The sequence below is a fragment of the Harpia harpyja genome, chromosome 4 (assembly GCF_026419915.1).
Source record: "Harpia harpyja isolate bHarHar1 chromosome 4, bHarHar1 primary haplotype, whole genome shotgun sequence".
In the NCBI taxonomy this organism is placed as follows: domain Eukaryota; kingdom Metazoa; phylum Chordata; class Aves; order Accipitriformes; family Accipitridae; genus Harpia; species Harpia harpyja.
This window is the reverse complement of record NC_068943.1, coordinates 71,409,799-71,433,326: the sequence shown is the minus strand read 5'-3', so window position 1 is coordinate 71,433,326 and position 23,528 is coordinate 71,409,799. Positions and strand designations below refer to the sequence as shown.

At 39.6% G+C, this 23,528-nt stretch overlaps 1 protein-coding gene across 1 annotated transcript in view; it reads left to right on the top strand.

The window, feature by feature from the left end:
• Positions 1-23,174, top strand: part of ESR1 (estrogen receptor 1) — a 152,804-nt gene extending 129,630 nt beyond the window's left edge. Inside the window, 4 exon segments of the mRNA XM_052784716.1 lie at positions 9,527-9,660; positions 16,334-16,517; positions 17,889-18,106; positions 18,109-23,174. Coding sequence (XP_052640676.1) covers positions 9,527-9,660; positions 16,334-16,517; positions 17,889-18,106; positions 18,109-18,143 — 571 coding nt within the window. The 3' untranslated portion in view covers positions 18,144-23,174.
• Positions 23,175-23,528: the final 354 nt, after the last annotated feature.

Here is a 23,528-nt window from a genome sequence, read left to right as displayed (position 1 = left end):
AAAGTATAAACATAACCGCCCAGCTCAGCGGAGGAACAGAGCGCCTTGCTCTTAGAGGTCCCTTCTGCTCCTGCCTCTTTTCCTCCCTCAAAATTATGTTTGGAACTGATATTTCAGTTTTATTTCTTATTTGGCAAATGTCTGTTTCAAGAAACTCTTGAAGGGAAAAAAAGCTTGATTCCATGTTGAATTATGCTAATTCCAGTCCAGTACTTCTCCAATTGCCCAGCTGTGAGTGATTCTCAGACTGTGATTCATGCATTGACACTAATGGCACATATTTTTGAGTAAGTAGCCAAAAATATTCGATTTGTTTAAACAACAATTACTGCAACAGTGTTGTAAATCAATTGAAAAAGATTTTAGTGAACCACCCCCCAGCCCCCAAAAAGAAGCAAAAAAAAGAAAGCAAAATTAATACTTCAAGGTAACTTTCTGAAAAATATACATGCTCTCACTTTAGTTTTCCTCACTCTGAATTTGTGTCCTTACCTCTGGATGGATAGGCATTCTTCCTTGCCTATGCCATGACTGAATAAGCTAATGAATTAGAAATAAATCCTAACCAAATATAATAGAAGTATGAGAATGAGATGTAAGGAAGATAAAATGCCGAGAAGATATGCATTGAGAATGAATATACTATAATGAATAGAAAAGATTTTACTCCTTCCAAACCTTTCCCCAAAATACAATCCAAGCTTAAACCGATGAAGAGATTTTGAACTATGAGAAAGTTAGGTTAACTTTTAAATTTTATTTTTGCTTCTCTATTTTATGTTCTGTGCCAGATTTATGCATAAACTGAAGCCAAAGGGCTGTAATATGGTGATGGAATTTTTTTACCGCTGCATTAGTACATCAAACCTTATTTGTATGATTTAAGGATTGCTTTTATTCTTCACTCAGGTGCTGACTGCGTGTTTGGATTCTTGCTTAAAAAGCTCCACACCAGTAATAAATCCTTGCGTCTAATTGTACCCTCTGAAACTAAACTCTTTCAGGAACTTCTCCAAGAATTTACTTTAGAAACAAAAATTTTGGTTGCAGATCATTTTGTCCAACCTGCTTCTTGAAGCAAGACCATTGCCAACACCAGCTTAGGCCAGCTGTGACTTTGTCTGGCTTTCTTGAAAGTCTCTAAGGATGGAGACCACAGCCTTTCTCAGTACCCGTTTCAGGGCTGCGCCACCTTCCGACAATCCAGCCCGAACCTTCCAAGCTGTAGTTTACAGCAGTTCCCTTTTGATTTACCATTCACTGCTGAGAAGACCTTGGTTTTACCCTACACAGGCACAGCTTCAGCAGGACCAAGTAGAGGTGGGGGGAAAGTAATTTCTCTTGTTGCTCTGGCCACATTCTTCCTAACATAATTTGCATGCAATTTGCCTTATCCACAAAGCGAGAATGCTTTTGTCTTGTATTTTATTTGGTTTCATTTTCCAGGAGGCCTGCTGCTCAGCCCAGTGTTTTTCCAACCTGTACTGATGCACAGGTTTATTTGGCCCTGGGTGCAGAATTTTGTACTTCTTGTTGAACTTTGTGAGGCTTCTGTTGGTTCACTCTTCCAGGGTCCCTCTAGCACTGAGGTGGTTCTATGTAGTGTATCAAACTCCCTCCAGCCCCAGCTTAGTATCATCCACAAATTTGAAGATGAACCTTTTATCACCATCCAGATTATTGATAAATATATTAAACAGCATTGGCTTCAGTGTCAACCTCTGGAGTACTTACTACCTACCACAAACTAGGCATTGAGCCATTACTGCTACACTTGGGGTCTGGTGATCCAGCCTATCTAAGTGACAGATAGTAGCCTAATGAATACATTGACCAACTACTTCAGCACCTTGCAGTGAACCTCATTGGCTACAAAGATTGGAATTACTCTCCAGAGTAATTACTAATTCTCCAAGTAATTCCCTAACCTGTCAGTATGTTTCTGTTGGCTTTACCAGTGAAATATAACACACACAGAAAAGAAAAGCTGTTGAGTGTTTCAGTCTATTCCATTTAGTCAGTCACCAGGTTTTCTCCCCCATTTGTCAACTCTTCGTTCTCACTGAAATTCCATTTGTTGCTGCTATACTTGTAAAATCCCTTCTTGTTACCCTCTGTGTCCCTCGCTAGTTTCAGGTGTAAATGCTCAAACAGTGCTTTGGCACTCTTCCTTTGCTGCCTGCTTTTATTTCTGTTTATTATATCAACCTTGCCTTTTAGTTCATTAAGGGGCTCCTTGCATAGCCAAGTAGATCTTCTGTTTAAATACTTGGTCTTCCTCTACAATGGGATGGGCTTGTTCCTGAGCTTTCAATAAGTTTTCCTTAAAATATTGTCTAGTTCCCTTGACACTTTTCCCCACCATGTCACCAAGAATAATCTGCCTAGTAATTCCCTAAATAAACTGCAGTCTGTTCTTCCGAAACCCAGAGTCATAGTTCCCTTGTTTGCATTTCCAGCCTACCTCTGGATCCTGAGCTCAATCACATCTCATGGTTGCTGCAGCCAAATTTCCTACCTGTGGCCACATTCACGAACAATTTCTTATTGTTTGTGAGGAGTGGGTCAATACAGCATTGCCCTTGGTTGGCCGCTGTGCTGTTTGTATTGGGAAGTTATCATCAACACGGTCCAGAAACTCCCTGGATTACTTGCACAATGCTATGTTGACCTTCCAGCCAATGATTGTAGTCTATCCATATAGAAATCCTCCACAAGACTGTAGACCAGTGATTGGGAGACTTCAATGAGTTATTTAGAGAAACATTTATCCACTTTATACTCTTGGTCAGACAGTTTGTAACAATCCCCACCCCACCCCCAGTCATCAGTGTTAATTTCTCCTCTGACCTATACACAGAGTGTCCTGACATATGTGGTTCTGGTTTCTTATGGTCTGTGCAATCAAGGTCTCCCTTTATGTAGAGCTCAAGTTCTTATCCTTTTCTTCCATACTTGTCCTTTCTAATCAAGTTGTACCTATCCATGACCATTCTCCAATCATATGTGCTATCTGATCTGATCTGTACACTATCCTACCAAGCCTCTGTGTTTTCAGTCTCATCACAGCTGGCTGACTGTGTATAGACTTCCAGTTCTCCTTCTGTGTTAGAGCACAAGCATTTGAGTTAAGTCTGTGAATACCCTCCCTTCTAAATGGGGATATGAAAGTTGTCCCTGCAGCTTTCTCTCAGTCATGCCTCCCCTGTTTCCTAACCTACCTTTAGGCTTAGGAACACAAGACAAGCCTTGTTTAGAGGCTTACTCACCAACTTATTAAGTCCATTTGTGAAGATGACCTTCCCTCTCCTAGTCTGGTGGATCCCATCTGTTGTTGGCACTACCTTGTCATCAAATGAAGTACTGTGATCAAAGAAGCCAGAGAGACAACAAATACACAGTCAGGCTTTGCTTTGATGGGTGCATCTGTGCCTAATTGGGCTTTTCCTTTTGAATGGAAAGTTTGATGAAAACATCCCGAGTCCCTGTTCCCCTCACCTAAACACTCTTCACTGGTAATGTTTACTTGTCTGTCGTTTGATCCTGTGTTTCTGTAAAAGACACTCCTGATATCTAGGGTTTTCCCAAGACTTAAATAAAATCAAGGTTCTTATTCCTACGTACAGTGTTCAAGGAGGAGAGGACTGAGTTAGTAAAAGAGGACTGAGTCATGAATCACTTGTCACATACAAGTCCATGGGATGGGCTGCATCCAAGAGTGTTGGATGATGTCATTGCAAGGCTGTTCTCTATCATCTTTAAAAGGCTGTGGAGACCAGGAGAGGTCCTCAATTACTGGAGAAAGGCGTATGTTGCACCCACCTCCAAAAGAAGAAAGAGACAGTCTGGGAACTACAGGTTGGCCAGTCAGCATCACTTCTATCATGAGGAAAATCATAGAGCGAGTTCTCTTGGAAGTTGTTTATGCAAACAGGAAGGAGAAGATGGTGAGTGTGAATTAGCATAGATTTAGGGTATATTGTGCTTGACCAACCTAATTGCCTTCTATGATAAAATGATGTCCTGGTTTCAGCTGGGATAGAGTTAACTGTCTTCCTAGTAGCTGGTATGGTGCTATGTTTTGAGTTCAGTATGCGAAGAATGTTGATAACGCTGATGTTTTCAGTTGTTGCTCAGTAGTGTTTAGACTAAAGTCAAGGATTTTTCAGCTTCTCATGCCCAGCCAGCGAGAAAGCTGGAGGGGCACAAGAAGTTGGCACAGGACACAGCCAAGGCAGCTGACCCAAACTGGCCAATGGGGTATTCCATACCATGGGATGTCCCATCTAGTATAGGAACTGGGAAGTGGGGGCGGGGAATTGCGGCTCGGGGGACTAGCTGGGTGTCGGTCGGCGGGTGGTGAGCAATTGCACTGCGCATCATTTGTACATTCCAATCCTTTCATTATTACTATTGTCATTTTATTAGTGTTATCATTAGCATTATTAGTTTCTTCTTTTCTGTTCTATTAAACCGTTCTTATCTCAACCCACGGGTTTTGCTTCTTTTCCCGATTTTCTCCCCCATCCCATTGGGTGGGGGGGAGTGAGTGAGTGGCTGCGTGGTGTTTAGTTGCTGGCTGGGGTTAAACCACGACAAATGACTAGGTCTCTTGTTAATGATTCATACTCTACGTTGATACTAGTTACAGTTGGAGTTCCTCAGGGGTCTATCCTAGGACATGTCCTGTTAAATGTTTTTGTCCATGACCTGGAGGAGGAGATGGAGCACACTGTCTTCAAATCTGCAGATGACACCAGAGTAGGGGGTGCAGTTGATATGTTCGAGGGCAGAGCTGCCATACAGGTGGAACTAGACAGGCTGGAGGAATGGGCTGACAGGAACCTCATGAAATTCAGCCAGGAGAAATGCAAAGTCCTGCACCTGTGATGGACTTAAGCCACTGCTACTGTTCAAGCTGGGGCCTAACTAGCTGAGGAACAGCTCTGCTGGAAAGGACCTGGGGTGCCAGTGAACAGCAATCTGTGCATGCGCCAGTACTACGACATGGCAGCAATGAAGGTCAACAGTATCTGGGGCTGTATCAGTGGTAGTGTAGGCAGTAGAGCAAGGGAAGTGATTATTCCACTTTTATCTGGTGCTCATTAGACCATACCTGGAATACCACATCCAGCTTTGTGCCCCTCATTACAGGTAAGATATTAATAAACTTCAGTAAACCTAGTGGAGAGCCACCAAGGTGGGAGCACATGCCTTGTGGCTGAGAGAAGTGGATTTGTTCAGCCTGGAGAAGAGATGGCTTTTGAGCATGCCTAACCTAAATTTTGCAAGGAGATTATCAAGGCTCTTTATTAAGATGCCCAATGGGAGACTGAGAACAAGAGTCATAAATTGAAGCAGAGGAGGTTCTGACTGGATATAGGGGAGTAAAAAACATGATGATGAAAATAATTAAGCTGAGAGAGGTTGTGCAGTCTCCATCCTTGGAGGTTTTCAAGACCAGACTTGCATAAAGCGTTAAGTGAGCTGACCCGGCTTTGAGTGGGAGGTTGGACTAAACATATCCTGAGTTGCCTTCCAGCCTGGCTGATGCTGTGATTCTGTAGACTTAGTGAAGTTAATGCACATAGTACTTTTATGCAGTAACTTAAGACCTTTAATTAGCATGCTTTAACTTTCCTAAACATTTGCCAATAACCAAGCATTAAGGATTCTTCTGAGAATATAGTCTGATGCTTTGCAGTAAACAAGCTTTTATTGTTTTGTTTTCAGTAAGCTGAGAGTACACAGAGACAACAGCATGATGGTGGGATAAGGATAATTTTCAAATCTATTGCTTAATTTGTCCTCCAGGAAAGTTATCTAGGCCTTCCCAGATAGGCCTTCCTATCAACTGGGCATATAGCTGTGAAGATGTGATAATACTATCAGCTTATGTTAGAAAGTTAGAAGGCAATTCAGGAGAACTGGAGATTCCTATTGCAGATAGTTTTTGTTGGTTAACAAAGAAAATCAGTATTGTAGCCTAGATAATAACAAGATTTGATTAGAAGCCTGCAGTTCAAAGCTACTAAGCTCCTGCAGTTCCCACTGATTTCAGTGGAGATGGATCTGCTGCCTAACTCTGAAAATAAAGCAGAAATTTCTAAATTGTTGCTTGCACACATGAATACCTAGAGCTAGGTATCTAACTTCATCTGAAGTACTTAACTCTACCTAAAGAGATACCCTTCTTTTTCTTATGGAGTAGCCTAGTATTTCACATCAGCAGGTAGGAAAGCAAATGAGATTAGAAAGTATCTAGAATGTCTTAATTAATTTACATCATTTTTATTTATCATCTACCATACAAGTTCACTTGGTGGGAAATAGACACACATGGAGATTTAGGCACATGGACTATGTATGTATTGCAGGACTAGAGATTTTTGTCCAGAGGTTGTATTTGTCAGCAAGAGGATCTTGATTGGAATATTGATCTTGTAAGCTACAGTCCATTGAACTATTTTTGTAAAAACTACCACCTGGGAATTATTCTTACTTGCTACCAAAATGTCTTTTCCATCTTATGAGTCTCCACAAGGCATTTTAAAAGGTCTCATTTTACAAATAACTTACTATGTCTTTTTAAATTGTGGTCTCAGCTACACAAATTTTGCAATTTGTTCAGACTGTGTAATATTTTGAATTGTTTTGAATACTGGCTGGCAGTAGTTTGATGTGTTTTAGGAAGCAAGTAAATGTCTTAGCTAGACATGAAGATGTGGGTTTTTTTAAATACACGTCATTTGCCATATGATCCACTGAAACTTTTTCTTTCTGTGTAATCCTGAAATTATAAATACTTAAACTAAACTTTATTGGGGTACTATTTAAGTTAATGCAAAATTGTTAAAAGCTTTTAGTCCTCTGAAACTGTGCTTAACTCTATATATGCAAACTTAATCTTTCTCTAGTTATAGGCAAAAGTATTGTATCATCAGAAGCAGTGGAACTTGTCCCACTGTAAAAATTCATGTTCGTTTTACTTCCATAGGATTTAAATTTTAGCACACTGAACAGATTTTCAAGTAATAGTAATAGTTCATATTCTCATGCCTTGTTTTGAATGCCTGATTTTTGTTTGGTTTTTATTTGACAGTGGTGCTACTAAATACTACTTTGCCTTCGTTTATTTCATTGATGTCCAAACAGAGGAGGAATATACTTGGATCCAACCAGTTCAGTTTTTCAGCTTTATTTTGCCTAAGCAGGATTCATCGGGGCAGTAAGGTGGTTGTTGCTGAAGAGCTCTCTGCATCCGGCACTGAACAGTGTAACTGATTGGTCATCAAATCATTGAAAACTCCCCGTCTGAGTTCAGATTCAGCCTTCAGGCAAAAGAGACAGAACTGTGAATTTCAGTAAAGCCATGTTCAGATGTACCAGGCTGAGATCCGTCCTTTAGTTCAGCTCATTGGTCAGGGCATTGTAAATGAGGGTGCAAAAGGCATCACACACTTTACGTGGAACATATAGCATTGAGTCTGCCTGCCTGCTAATCTTAAGACTTAGACTTCTGCCCACGACCTTTTACATTGCACTTGTTACCACTGTCTGTGGGAACCTAATAAGTGAAATTATCAACGGTGCTTGTCATGCCCGAAAAGCTGCTATAGTTTAAACCACCATTTCTTCAGTGAAATTTTTAAAAGCCAGAAAAAGCCATAAAAGTTGCATTGCCAAATGTTGCAGCTTGTGACCGGGTGCCCGCCATGCAATGGAAATCAATTTCTGAGTTAAGTGCTAGTGAAATGCATGGGGAGAATTAGGCACTTCTCAGGAGTGCTCAGCATGCAGCTGCCTGGTAGCCCATAGGAACCTGAGGTGAGAAGGAGCAACCCATCCTCCTTATTAAACATATCTTTCCACTGTTTCCATTCCCAAGGCTGGATCATCTCTTTCTCACAGAAAAGTCAGAGAATGTGTGCTGTTGTAAAAGTGACTGGAAAGCTTGCTTAGGACCCCACGTTTTCAAATATTACTGTATTTTAACCAAGACCCTACTGGCTGTTTTAAGGGAGTATCTCTCACTTTGTTTTCTTGATATTGTCCTGCTTTGTTTAAATATCTCTGAAAGCAGATGAAATAGCTTCTGTCATATGCTATAGTCACTGGCTCGTAGGCACTGGGCTGGGAAAAGGGGGATGTAGATTTAAGTTCAAGCCCCAAATTTAACTGAATAGGGATTTGAACTTGAAAGGAGATCGGTGTACAAATGTTCACAGATACACCCTCTCCTTCTTTGACTCAGTTTTAGGTTTAGACATGATTGAGAACTGCAAAGAATTTGCTCAAGCTGTAGTCAAAAAGGAAGATGACTGTTTTGTCTGAGGGTCTGGTGTGGGTTTAGACATTAGCTACAGGGTCTCAACAGCATGGCTGCATCAGGACTGAGGCAGAGGTGTCTGTACTGGTAGTCAGCATTGTTTTTGTCACAATGAGATTAGGAGAAGCTCAATCTGTGTTCACTTTACAAGTTACGTCTGATCATTTGAAATTTCTTTTGTATTTTCCTGTGGCAATGATCTTCAAAATTTTGTTCATAAAAGCCATATCTAAAAATTAGTATATTTTTAAACAGCAGATCTGATCACTCAAGTCTTACATGTTAAAATTTCACTCAGAAAGTCCTAATAAAAGTAAAGGAGGTAGTTTTTGGTAAAAGGTAGCAATGTAAATTATCTAGAATTCCATAACCAGAAAATCTGCATACTAAATTTTCATTAGAAATAATTACAGTCTGCATTAATCCTTGAGCTGCAGGTTGGGTGTGCAAGATGAAAAGTGAGAATACCTAGTACTGTGAGCAGAGGGAGGTGGTTAATTGCCATTACTAATGAACACTTTGAGATTTCCCAAATTTTAGCTTTGTTTAATGCTGTAATGTAAAAAGTTATCTGCTTTGTGGAATGAAGTGATAGTTTTAATCAAACTCAGTCATACAGACAAGATTTTGGCCTCATAAGTCCCTCTTGAGCTCATGAATAAGCTTATTCTTTAAGGAGACTTTATGCTGATATAAGAAAAATGGGAGAAGTGTGTTGGAACACTACAGACTGCAAGGCCAGGTAGAAACAAGTACAAAACATTAGGGAGGGAGAAATGCAAAGAACTGGCACTATTTCAGTTAAAGGGAAAAAAAGGAAGAGGAAAGTAACACAAACAGAACACACAAAAAAAACCCCCAATCAAAATGTACTTTTAAACAAATCTTTTCCTCAATGTAAAGCTTTGGTTGAGTCAATCTCGTATGTTCCACCACAGTAATGCCTTGGTGATGAGTTTATGAAATTGACATTTTGGGGAGAATATAGTATTTAATTATTTATTCGTTTTATATGGGATACTGAGAACTGTGCTTTTGTAGTGACACGTACACCAAATGAGCATGAAGTAGGAAGTCATGTGCTAGCTAGTGAACCGATGAAATCAAACTGGAGGGGAGTGATCCAGGGGGATGAAAAGCTCGTGCTGCCATCAGGTTAAAGCTGTGAATATCTCCCCCTTGATGGTATTCACACAGGAATCAAGGGAAATGTGTAGAGGGCATGGTGGAAATCTTTGACATGCTGCTGGCTACTGCTGCTCGGTTTCGCATGATGAACCTTCAAGGGGAGGAATTTGTGTGCCTTAAGTCCATCATCCTGCTCAATTCTGGTAAGTGGTGTGCTTTGCTGTCACTCGGGTAATTGTGGTTGCTTCCTCACGTGACTGAATGCTGCTTGTTGTCACTAATGACGTTTTCATTTTGAGACAGCAGCAACCGAAAGGGGGCTGTCAACATAGATGCAGGCAGAACCACCAAGCAGGGATGGAAGCAGGCAAACCTGTTCAGTGGTGTAGGTGGCACCCAGCAAATTAATGCAGTAAAGTAGTTGATTCACTGTGTACAGCTGATGTGAAGGGCGACGAGAGCAGTGTTTTGAACTAGGTGCTGGCAGGTCTTAAACCTCAGATTACAACACACTGAAGTAGCTGGAGCCACACTTAGGGCATCCAAAGGCAATGCTTAGTTGTAAATCTACACCTTCCTTTTTTGATGACGGCAAAATAAAGGGAAATAATGGCAAAAATGTGTCTGAGTTTATCATGGGTTAGTTTATATCAAAATATAGGCATCTAAAACTGATGTCATCACCTTCCACTTCCTTTATAGTTGATAAGTATTTTTGGGCTGTAAATCTCATTCTGAAGTACACTTCAAAAATAAGTGACTAGATAACAAGTGTAGGTATGGATATAAATACGTAAAGTTAGCTCACTTGAATTCTGCTTGAGATTATTGAAATAAGCAAATTCAAGTTGAGGCATGTGACAGAAAATTTCTGTTGCACACCAGGGGATCATTTTCTGTTTGAGATGAGAAAAAACTCCAGACAATTTATTTTTAAATGCAGAAATGAGGTCCCTGGCGCTCTCATGGAAATGATAGAGGTCTAAAATAATAATGTAGGCACCAAAATCAGCATTTTAGACCCAATCTCTGCTAAGTTGTTACCTAATGACTAAAGAAGCCAGAGTTTCCCAACCTTGAGAATTTACTCACTTGTTCTCCCCTTTTTCTGTTGGGTTTGAACTTGTAGATGGTATCAACCTCTAGACAAAACACATGTGGAGAGCTGTATGTCCTTTTTATCTGGTAGTCTAACATATCACTTGCCCAAGTTGCATGAAATACGAATTCAGGTAATTCCCACCAAAAGCTAACTCTAAACACAGCAGACTTTGCTTTATTGATCAGGCACTTCTTCCTTTATGGAAACTCGGACCTGGTCTATGCAAAAAAAAAAAAAAAAAAAAAAAAAAAATTTTCAAGCAAAATTATATGTTTATACAATGAAATATAAAATATTTCATTTATATTCTGTGAGATATTGATGTGGCTCAGGTTTTGTTGTGATTGTCACCATTTACCAAAATGTGACATCTGAGGCAAGCACCTGACATATTAGGAATGAAAGGCTATTGTTTTTATCTTGAATGCCAGGGTATGACAATTGTAATTACTGTTTGACATTATATTTTCCTTTTATTGTCCTGATAATTATAACAGAATATTTCCTAGAGATAAAAGTTCTTCCCGAAAAGTGATGCTTCTCCAGATTTTTAGCTAATATGTTCAAATGTAGTTATTCTCTTAAATAAATCTACAATATGTAATTGGTTTATAGAAATATTGAATTAGAAAAAAATATATAAAATCGGAAGTTTGAATAAAACACATTAGATGTTCATGTCTTGAACGTGAAGACTTCCAAGTCATGCTGCTGAGAGTTTTTGCGCCACTACTGTGTTTAATATTGATCCAGAAAACTATATTTGTTATTTAGACAAAGCTCTGCCAGACATCACCAGCTATCCTTCATAAGCACGTCTTACTTCGTTAATGGGATTTTTTGTTTCAAGCTTTCCCTAAGGAAAAATTGTGAAAAAAAAAACAAAAAAAAACCCCAGTGAAGTCAGTAATAATCAGAGAGATGGACCACTGAGTGAGGCTAAGAGGTATTAGATCTTCATTCCTTCAAGGTTCATATTCAGCAGGTTCAAATCAGTGGTGGTCTGCGTGGTAAAAGGTCAGAGTTGTTCTGATGAGCTGATGAGCGATCTGAATTGGGGTGTGGATTTTGTTTTTGCATTAAATGAAAGTTTATAGCTGCTCAGAAGTCTGGCATTTTTACAAGAGTCTTGACAATGATAGATCAGAGGGGATCGTTCGGGTTGAGCTGTTACAGGTTCATAATGGATGCAATTTATACCATTGTTATGCAAAGTGTCATTTATTACTCTGGCTTGCATACTGCACTTATTGCAGTATATCTGAGTACACTGTAAACTGAATGTGTATGTATATATGGCTACAGAATGTATGTCTGTACTGCTTGTAATTGCCTTTATGCATAAAGGTAATTAATTTTACATTTCAGGTTTTGCATTCCTATAACCAACTAATTTTATAACTGTCTGAGGAGTTAACTACTAGGTGGTGGGAATGTAGACATGAGTTTCTGACTGTCAGACCTTTTAGATGCCCCAATTAGGAAACTAGACTGCATTACAGAAATAAGTAGCATAATTTGGGGTATGTGTAATAATTGTGTAAGAGTTGTTTGTCATGGATACTCTAAAATGTCTTCTGGAGATGCTTTTCTTCACAGAATATAGCCAGCCTCCTTGGGCAAAGTGTTGGACGCACATGAAATATTAGGTGCTCTGAAGCCCATGGAGTACATGATGTATGAGAAGAGGCTGAGAGAGCTGGGTTTGTTCCTCCTGGAAAAGGGAAGGCTAAGGGAAGGTCTAACTGCAGTCCTCAGATAGCTGATGAACAGGTTATGGAGAAGCCAGGGCCAGACTCCTCTCAGAGGTGCAAGAGGAAAGGACAAGCTGCAATGGAGACAAACCACAGCAAGGGGCATTCTGACTAGATGAACAGAAATCTTCCCAGTAAGAGATTAAGCACTGGAACAGGTTGGCCAGAAAGATGGTAGGGTCTCCATCCTCAGAGATACTCAAAACTCAGCTGGACAAAGCTCTAGGCAGCTTGTCCCAGCCCTGACGTTACCGGTATTTGAGCAGGAGGTTGAACTAGACGACCTCCAAGCCTCCCTTAACCCAATTTTTTTCTGAGCTTACACATGTAAATATACACAAAGAAACAGCAGATAAACACACAATGAATCTTTGGGCCTTTTGCTATTTGTATTGTATATGCATACGATTAAATTAGCTGATCTCAAAATGTTTTAAACAAGTGGGCTAATTAAACAAATTGGACTAATTATGCTACATTTCATATTTAAAAGCAGCCTGCATTTGCATTCTAAAGCTTTGTGTGGATTTAATTCACTGAGTGTACGCAAACATTTCTTTATTAAATCCTTGGACATCTGTTAGTCTCTTCACATAAGGTAGTGCAGTTTATTGCTTTTGTTGAACATTTATTTTCTCTTTTTTTTGCAACATCTTTCAAGGCTGTTTAATATCTTTACACTCCTTTTCCATGTGGTCTTGGGCAAAACGCAAGCGATTTTTTTTTTTAGTTTCACTCAGTGCGTGTGGAAAAGATAGAAGGTTTTGTTTACAAAGCAAAATATACGTTTACTCTACTTCCAAATTTTTCCTGAGATATCAAGGCGACAGCATGTCTGTAACAAGGACAGCATTGTCTCTAGCTATATAGCTTACAAGAGGGTGCCCCTCCAAAGCTGCAGCAATAAATCTTTTGACTAAAAGGAAAATTGTGTTTTTGAAAAACACGTTCAGCTCAATAATAAAGGACTGTTTCTTAACACTGGAAAATAAGTATTAGAGACATGAAAGGGCAACATGGTGCCAGATGTTTTACTTTTAAGTGTATCTGAAAAGAGGAGTGGTGCTATGTAGCAAAGCAACAGGCTTTCATTTTGGAGATGAAGATGTAGGTCACGTCTGCCTTAGCAGCTGATTTACCTAATTAGTTAGCTAGTTAGTCCATAGAGATGGAAAGATGTAGCTGATATTATGCATCCTGTAGACCTCCTGATAGATCATTCCATGTGACTGTTTGTTATTCTTTTCTCCCGATTTTTCCAGCTCCTGTTAAATTGTGCTTTTTATTTATTTCTTTATTTTGGGGGCTGGATGATTACATGAGTGCATGGTACAGAGCTGAATTTGCTCATAGCTCAGCCTGGCTTGCTACAGATCCAGAGCAACGGGGCACAGTGGAAGAGGAAGAAGAGCCTTGGGTATTGTTTTGTGAGCCTGAACTCTAAATGTAAAGATATTTTAAACTGGGGTTTATTGTGACAGAAAAGATGTAGAGGGCATTCTCCTCTACAGTAATATGCAAAAATATATCACTATATGTAGTGACATATATAAAATTATATCCCTATATGCCAACAGCTGGCATGGTAGCACTGCAGTCCCCAAGGGACCCTGTTCTGTGCATAGCTTTGTGCTATGGACACAGACCAATAGGCTTTACTAGTTAGCAGGGTGGTGCTTTCTCTGTTCTTGCTACTATTATGTTTTACAATACCGACCTACAGAAAGAGCTGAAAAACCACCTGGTAGCTATTCAATTTAGGCTTGCTTTCAGCTTCAGAGCTTGGAAGGACCTTTGAGACTGTTAAATTTAATTTTGCTGAGACAATTTTCTGCACTCTTGTTCCAAAGCTCTGCTTGTGTGTGTATGTGTGTGATGGATAGCTGGCATTTCTTTTAGGGAAATTTCTGGTCATTGGGCTGGGTCAGGAGCAATCACTGGGGGGCAAGAAAGGAAAACCAAATGTCATTTTTCTTGGCAGTTATTGACTGGAAATTGCCTGAAGTCTTTAGATTTTGGGGGAGTAATTTTTTGATTTATACTTTTTAATAGCTTCTGGACTAGACCTAGGTGAGAAACAACTCCTCTTAACAGTTTTTTTGTATTCTTTTTCTGGTTTCAAAGTTATGAAGCTAAGGGGTACTGGTACAAGGGCACAATAGCATCCTCTGGCTGAAGTAAGCTGCTCTGGAGGCACTGTGGGTTTATAAGGCTAATGTTTCCTTCTAATGGACTGTGATTTGTCAGTAATATTTAAGAATCTTGCCCCTACAGGTACCTGCTAAGCTATAAGGCCTGGTATTGTCAGTAGGCATATGTGAGGGTAGTTGAGTCATTCAGCTGAGAAAAGCCCAAGGAGCTCTTTCTCTTTGGTGAATTCATTTCAGTAAAAATAATAATAATCATAAAAAGCTTTGTCAGAAAAGAGGCCATTGTACTATCTATCTATATCAAATTTGAAGCAATATTCATTACCAAAATTAAGGGCTCTGACTGACAGTTTTCAGAAGTTGTGCTGTGTTTGAGTTATTCTTTTGCTTTTTTTAAAGCAGTCTCTCTCTCTCTCTCTCTCACTCGTGCTCTCTCTCAGAGACACTCATTCACAAACATTCACAAACACAAATTTACATTTCTTTTTAGTACAGAAGACCCAAAGCCATAAAACCTACTTGTACGTTACAAATCCAATGGTATAGCCCCCAGGCTGCAAACAGTACAAACGAGCTAGAGTATGTCTGTGTATGTGTGCATGTTAGTGTGTGTGTGTCTTTTTGCTTCATATCACTAACTGTATTGCATATTGTGCTATATATGACACTTTAAAGAAAAACAAAATGAAAAGTAATTCTAGAAACCAATTTTTTCCAAGGACAAAATCCAAATTTCTTCTTGCGTCTGTGAGCTGATGCAGAAGGGCCAAAGCACAGGATTTGTCAAGTACGTTATAGACACAGGGCAGTGAACACACCATGATCAAGCCAGTTTGATTGTATTACCGTACATCCATCTTAAGCTTTTGCTGCCTCAGGACTGGATTAGAGTAATACGACCTGTTTAGAGTTATTGGCTCAAACCAGAAGATTAACTGGTGCCGAATGCAACAGCTGCCTTTTGGCAGCACAGTGCTGTTGTGACCTGACTCACATTGGCTGTGTGTTGTCGTCCAGAACAAATTCAAGATAAAACCGTGCAAAATAGTTTAGAATTTCCCATTTAGAAAGCTGATGTGCTTCATGCACCCCAAAATTACTACTGGCAAAGCTCTTATGCCTGAGTTAGAGTGATTTATAGGAGATGTAGAGGGGCTGTTTGTTAGAGGGGAGGTTCGAAAGTTCCTTCTGGTCCAAAGCCTGAGGCTGCTCACTTCCAGCAGTAAGAAATGGAAGGTGGCTGAATTTACACAGGTTGCTTTGGACATGGATTTTAAAGGAGAGTCGGGTTTGCAGGTGAAGCAGTACACCTTTCAAGGCTCTTGCTTGGTTGGGAGGGGTTTTTTGAGGTGAGTGTGCGTAAACAAACCCCGATTTTGTTTACATGATTTGTGGTAACATATTATTCAGTTCTAGACTGACTAGCAAATCACCAAAAATCAAACATTAAACAGCAGAGAAAATGGCAAAAACTGCCAAAGGCCTGGGCTGGTCAGTAAGTATTGCAGAGCTCTCAAGGGGCAACAGCATCTCCTCAAGGTTTCAGAGCCGAGGAAGAGAGGAGTGCAGCCTGAAGGTAGGTCCAGCTGCTGGCTGTGGGTGTCATCCACCACCCGGCCCAGACCTTGGATGGACCCAGGCAGGGAAGAGGCATCGTCTTCCTCCTCCTGCTTTGCCCACAGGGACCAAATCCAAGCTCCAGGGTCATTCAAAGCAGTGACCTGGCTGGCAAGCAGGAGGGTTAGCACACAGTCAGCTCCTGTGGTTTAACACAGCTGGTCAGCCACGAGGCGTAACTTGGGCAAGTCTGACTCCATCAAAGTAATTTTTGTCTGTGGTTTGTTTGTTTTCTTTCCCCTTCCTACTCCAGGTGTGTACACTTTTCTTTCCAGCACCTTGAAATCTCTGGAAGAGAGAGACTATATCCACCGTGTTCTGGACAAAATCACAGACACGCTGATACACTTAATGGCTAAGTCGGGTCTTTCTCTGCAGCAGCAGCACAGGCGACTGGCTCAGCTCCTCCTCATCCTCTCTCACATCAGACACATGAGGTGAGAGCAAGCACGCAGTCAGCACTCCTGCACCGGTCCCATGCAAGGGAGGTTTCGCAAATGCACACACACACTTTTCCTTCACAGGTGCAAACTGTGTAGAGCTGTTACAAAAACAAACAAACAGAAGTCAACTTTCCATAAGGATGTATGGAATGTGTGCAAACCAGTACATTGGATTATGGTGTGAAAGGAGTAAACTTTTTCACCACCTCTTTCTTCTAGTTTTCTTTTTCTTTGCTTCTTGTTTTGATAGCGCTGTAAGCAGTATCTACTTGTAATGTTACACGCATCTGGTATTCTGTTTGAAAAGTACCAAGCAGAATACTAACGTAGCAGTAGCCTAGTTCTGCAAACTTTAGTCGTCTCCTAGAAGATAAGGTTTAATAAAACTATCAATGTTATGTAGCCCCTTTTCACAAGTGGCTTGATTGCAAATCACTTTAGAAAAGAGATTAGGATCATTATGTGTATTTTATGAGTGAGGATAAATTCAGATCTACTGAATCCCAATCTAGAGGACTGTGCCCTTTGCTAATTAGAGGTGAGGTGTCTGAGGTGCTCTGTTAGCCATAGCAATGGTTCTCCCAAACATAATTACCTCTTAAGGTAGCTGCTCAGTGGCTGGAGTGTTTACAACATGACGAGTCTATACAAAGATACAGTATAGATTTTATTTTTATGAAGGGACAAGAGATGTTGTTACACAGATTTTAATTTTCATTATTTCAGTTAATAAAATTACAATTAGGGCAAGCACGACATCATAGCTACTAAAGCTGAAACATGCAGGTTTTACCTCCTGGGCTGATATACAGGTCTTCAGGAAAAAGTCGAGGGGTGTGTTAGTGCGGGTTTTTGTGTCTTTTTGTGGAGTTTTTTTGTCTTCATGTTAATCATCCTTTTTTTTTTCCCTGAGAAGAATTTGTACAATTAAGGAAGTTCCAGATGCACAGTGAAGTTAATTATTGTTTCCAAGTGAGCATTTACTAACAAAGTGGCTGAGGCTATTTTCTAGGAAAAGAATCTGATATTTTAGGCCTTATTATGGGAAAGCCAAGATTCATCTCATCCACTTATTCACAGTGCCTAAATTAGGAGTCCATGTGCTCTACGTTACCTTTTAGGCAAAGGAGAGCAAAAGACCCACCTTTAGAAGGCACCTTGCTCATGGTCATTCTGAAGTGTTCTTTGAAAGTGCTGCCTTCTGCTAACTGTAGCAGGAGTGTACAGCAACTGCAGTGTAAGTAAGTTAGTTAGTTGTTTTGTACAAGGTGGAACTTATATGAACCTAACAAATATTATTAGCCGATAGCTTTTTCTTCCTATATCATATTTGTAAAGTAACTGTTGTTTTGTTACAACCCACAGCAACAAAGGAATGGAGCACCTGTACAACATGAAGTGTAAAAACGTAGTTCCACTCTATGATCTCTTGCTGGAGATGCTGGACGCTCACCGACTGCATGCCCCAGCAGCCAGGAGCGCTGCACCAGTGGAAGAGGAGAACCGGAGCCAGATGACAACTGCATCAGCTTCATCTCATTCCTTGCAGTCTTTTTATATAAACGGCAAAGAAGAGGAGAATGTGCAGAATACAATATAAACAGAAGTCAGCATATATAATGGTATGAGAAACCCAGCAGTGTACTACCTAGCTCACGCTTCATTTCGTCTGTAGTGCCACCTAGGTAAACACTCCAATGACAACAGTCACCTGCATTTTCCATTTGAGTGTTTGTCAAGTGCTTGCCTAAATTGATTGCTTATCCTAAATGGAAGACATTTCATTGCTATGGACAGTCAGCAAGGATTGTCAGGCTAACTTGATTTAAAATTTGCAGTGTTTTTATTTAATTTTGCATGTAAATTGGGTAAGTCCTAATCTAAACCAAACATTCATTTTACTATAAATTAATAGGCCATACCACCCATGCATATTGGTATCTCCATGAGTGGTAGCCTTTGTTGATATTAACCTGAAATTCTGAGCTCGCTTAATCCTTTACTTGCTTGAAACTTTGAAGCAGTTTGGTAGAGATTCTGGGTTACTTTTTTTGGGGGGGGGTAAATGGAAACTTGGTTGGCATTTTAGTGTGCCACAGTGAAACTGCACTGCTAGTGACCGCCTTGGTAGTTTAGGAAGATTCCCGCCTCTCTTCTTCCTACAGTAGAAAGGAACCCCTGTGAGAATAATACTGTTTTACCTTGCTAGTTTACATCAGCAGACAACTCCGTCTCAAGATCATACTGACCAAACTTTTAGGTCCCCTTACCACATCCTCTAGCTGAATTGCATTGCGTGCATCCTATCTTGTCTGATCCTACAAAGCTAAACAGTTCTGTTGCTTGGCAGTGTGTAAATCAAGGGCAACATGGCAAACAGTGATAACATAGATAATTATTCTTAAATCAGACCAGATGATTAAAAAAAATCAGGTCTTAAAAAACAAAAACAAAAAACAAAAGTCTGCACACACATATGTGATCCAGCACTATTTTATAAAAACCCTCTGCTGTTCTTTGCTTTGTTGTGCTACAAACCAAGGGGTGAGGATGCCAGTTCAAGACTGGCGCAGCAGGGTGGGATGGTCCCATCCCACTCAGCAGAGTGTGGCCTAGCCGTGTATGGGAGGGCTGGCATCACAGTCAGAGCAATAGGCTTTGCATTGCCTTGGCTTTCTTTGGCTCTCATTGGGGCATACTCAGAAATCACTGTTAAAAACCAGCTCACCTGTGACATCAGAACTGGGCAATGAGCCTCAGACATGGTGAAGACTCTGGGACTGAATGGCTGGGAAGATAAATCTGTCTTTCTCCATGCATGTGTGTAACTGTTTTTCATAAGGATGAGTCAGATTCTTCAGACCAACTGTAAATATACAAGAGGTCCACTGACATCAAGAGTTTCAGCAAGACATGAAGCAGAGAGACTGAAGAAATCCATACTATGAGCTATTCAAAGCAGGAGTTGGTGCTGCTCTTTGACTGCCTCTATGCCAGAAAATTAAATGTGTCAGGGAACGTTGCTGGGTACTGGAATGCGATTATTACACATGCCAGGGATATTTTATTAGTCTAATGATAAACTTTGCCTGTGCTATCTGTACTTCTGGTTTACAGGTGCAGTTTGGGAGTTAGTACAGATGAGGGACTATTCCAAAAGCTGGTTGGAAGTGACCACCCTGCCAGTAAGGACGTTTCATAGTATATGCGTGGGCTGCTCCAGAGCAGCTGGCCACAGTGCTAGAGAAGGGTTCAGGGATGCTTCTTTTACTGCTATAGTTGAAACCTTTATGTTAGATGATGTTGATTGGAATATCCTGTAGTAACTAAATACAGGAAATAGTGCAACTATTGCCATACAGGAGTGCCTATGTCTGATTACGCTCCCTGTTACTCACGCAGAGTCTGTGCGCAGTGAGATCGTTACGTAGCAATTGTGAAGGCAGCAGGGCATAAGACAAGTTTGTGCTCCAAGTCAAGGATTCGATTCTTTTGTGAATGTACATAATGTTGTCTATAACAGTTTCATGTACATATCTGAGGATATGCAGTTTAAAAGTCTAAAGCTAGATGCCACTTATGTTTTAGAAGATTCCTCGAAAACTGTGGAAGCCTAAACATGTGAAGCAGTCACTGTAAGTTAATAGGCCTTTTATTGATGCATATTATAGTGTGATTTTTTTCTGAATGTGCTGAAGGATTTGTCTTTTTGTGTATTCAGTAAGAGTGCGTGTGTGTGCGTGTGTGTGCAAATTTGGTACCTAAGGGCTTTTGGAGGGCTCTTAAATGCCTTGAAAGAAAATGCACATTTTGTTTTGTTTAGAAGTTGGTTTTCAAATGTGTTAGAGAAATCATGAATGCCCTGAAATGAGTGCAGGCTAAGATATGAATGGAGCACAGGAATCCCTGTTGTTACTTGTGTGCTTATACCATCATCATTCACTCGTAGCCCAGTGCGTGCTAGAGCTGCTCTTTAAATACTGTATGTGCAACTTGGTGTTCTCTACGACAGCACACACAGATCAAGCTCATAAGCTGCAAGGCAAATTGATTTAAATGAATGCCTCCCTTCCTACAGCCCAGAACAGTTCATTACATCGATTCAAGTGTAAATTTGGCCTAGAGGGAAAAAAAAAATAGTTCATGGAGAGCAATTCACAACAGAGGGTCAGATTCTGATGCTACTTACATAGGGCAAGTACCACTATACTCTACAGATTTTCCTGGTGAAGCTGGATAAGCATCATTTGAAGTGGTATGCAGCAGACAGAAGGGTATCATAACGTATCTTAGACCATAAGGAATAATCAGTCAGCTCACAATCTTAATTATGAATGCTTTCCTATGCTCAGCCCTTGCAAGGAAGTAAATTAGATTCAACCATGTTTAAATTCCTCCCATGTTTGTGGTGACAACAGTGAAGGGCACCCAAAAAGGAAAATCAGTGATTACCAGTAATACATTCATTTACCTTGGAGGAGTTTCAGGATCTGTGTCATTAACTTGTTCATGAGATTTTAACTGAAGCAGCACCTTAATGAATATAGTAACCTTCCCCTAGTTATCTATAGAGATGATTGTCCACATATCAGACAGCTGAATGTAGCTATTCAATTGATTAAACAAAGTCTATGATACAAAAATGGTAACTTTTTTCATATGTAATTCTGAATTATGCTCTCGTGTATGCAAACAATTGTGCCTGACATTTCGTAATTGTTATTTCACAGGATGATATTTTATGTGTGTGTGTATATATATATACATATATACTTTGTATTTGCAGCTGACAAACCAGTACTACGTGAATACCTGGTGCTGGATATTAAACAAAAATATACAGCATGTAAAAAAAAAAAAAAGATTTGAAAGAAAACTATTCAAGGCAGCTAATTATGCTTTTACCAAAACATTCATAGTGATGTCTCTGGACAGCTAATGAAAGAATTATTTTATAATGTTTATACGTGGATTTTTAAAAAAAAAACACCAAGAAACCAACATCAAAAAACCAAAAAACCCCTAGAAACATAGGCAATGTAATACCAGCACAAGCCAAACAGAAATAGACCAGATGAACTTGCTTTGCTTGAGAATATGGCTGTTACTGAATTATTACAAAAAGCTTGGGAGGCAGGAGAGGAGATAGGGTGATGTGTAGAACTTAGTAGTGTCTGAGTTTCTAACAATATGTGAAAGCTACTCTGGTTTTAGTGGTTCGAGCCATGTCTCAGTGTTGCAGAATTTGTCTCAGGTAAAACTCCTAGTTGGGGCAGTAGGATTTGTACCGGGGTAAAATAATTTAATGAGAGTTTCTTGGTGTGTTTTTGTGGTAAAATTGCTATTAAGTTTCAGTGACATCTCTTGATTTTTCTCCTTCTGTACACTGAGGGGTTTAATAATTTAAAAATATAATTAAAGAAATAATCTGAACTGAGGTCACAAGGATATTGCAAGGACTGTCAGCAGGTCACTGGACTTCTTTAAATTGAAAAAAAAGAAAACCTAAACCACCACCTGCATCCAAGCCAGGGTTTGTATTGGAGCCTCCATCCATTCCAACTGATGCTGACTGATTCCTTAAGAGTTGTGCCAAATGTTTAAAATGAAACAAACTATCAGGAAAGTAAAAATTCTGCCTCACTAGGGCCTTAGTCTTATCATAGGCTTTGTTAGGAACACAGCACGCCTCTCTTGTGTATATAATATCCTGCTTTAAAATTAGAATGCAACCCAGCCTAAATCTAATGGGATTTTGTATATAAGGTATTCTCAGCTGAACTTATGTGAGGTGCATTTCTTACTTTGAATAAAGAGATGGCTATTTCCAATGCTATCTATAACCACAATATAGCTTTATAGATAGAAATTCAACACATGTAAAAAAAGGGTCATGTTAACGATGGTATTGTAATACAAACCAGTCTTTGCTGACACCTGCAACTATAGCATAATCTCAAATTGATCTGATAATTTTAATTTAATATTTCCTTAATATTAATGTCCTACCCTTTCTACTTGCAATTCCCTTTCATCTCTCAAATGTAGATATCCTTATATCCTGAAAGTTGTTTTCAAAATGATTGTTGCCCATAAGGGTATTTGGTTTTGCACTGTGTTAAAAAAAAAAAACAACCAAACCTGAAAAAAAATCTTTTGCATTCAAATGTGCCTAAACAAACAAACAAACAAAAAATTTAAAAAATGTATATGTTGCCATCTTGCAAATTAGTATGCTCTGTACTCCTGTGTGCCTATAATCAGAAGGCTGTTTCTTCAGAAAGCGCCCATCGGAAAATGAAGGGATAGACTGCTGGTCATGAGACTTGCATTAACAAGCCACTTTATGAATCACCTTATTGTATATACCATAAAACTAACGCTTTTGTGTGCACTATGTAGTCTGTCAATGGAAAGTCCTTTCTTTGGTATAGGCTCAGCTGCCATAATGTATTTGTTCAAGTATTCTGTTCTTTCACTGATGCATATAAAATTATTGATGTCTGTCTTTGTTTTGGTGAGGTTTTTTTTTCCTTTGTTTTACACTTAAAAAAGCTCTAAAAAAAGTCTAAATGAAAAATATGGTATGCTACTTGATTGGTGCAAGATTTTTGTCAATGCATTTGATGTTGAAAATAAAGAATTAATGAGCACTTTGTTTCCTTAGTTATCTTTTGCATAGTTTTAAAAATACGCTTCTCTGCTTATTGTTTTCCAGTAGCCAGCGAAATGGCACACTATTTTTTAGAGAAACAGAATGTGCCTGTTTCTGTGCATCTAGGTGAAAACTGTTTCTTAATTAGTTTCTTCACCTTTCCCCAAATGCAACAGACAGTGGCCATATCTAGAGTCAACAATGTGTTAGGTCTAGTGTCTAGTATTCCTAATGACACCAGGGAAGTCACCTAAGTACTTACTACTTTATATGCTTTAATGTGCTTAGTATTTTATATCCTTTACATTCCTTATTTTGGCTTGTGAAACAGATTATGGTGGAAGAGACAA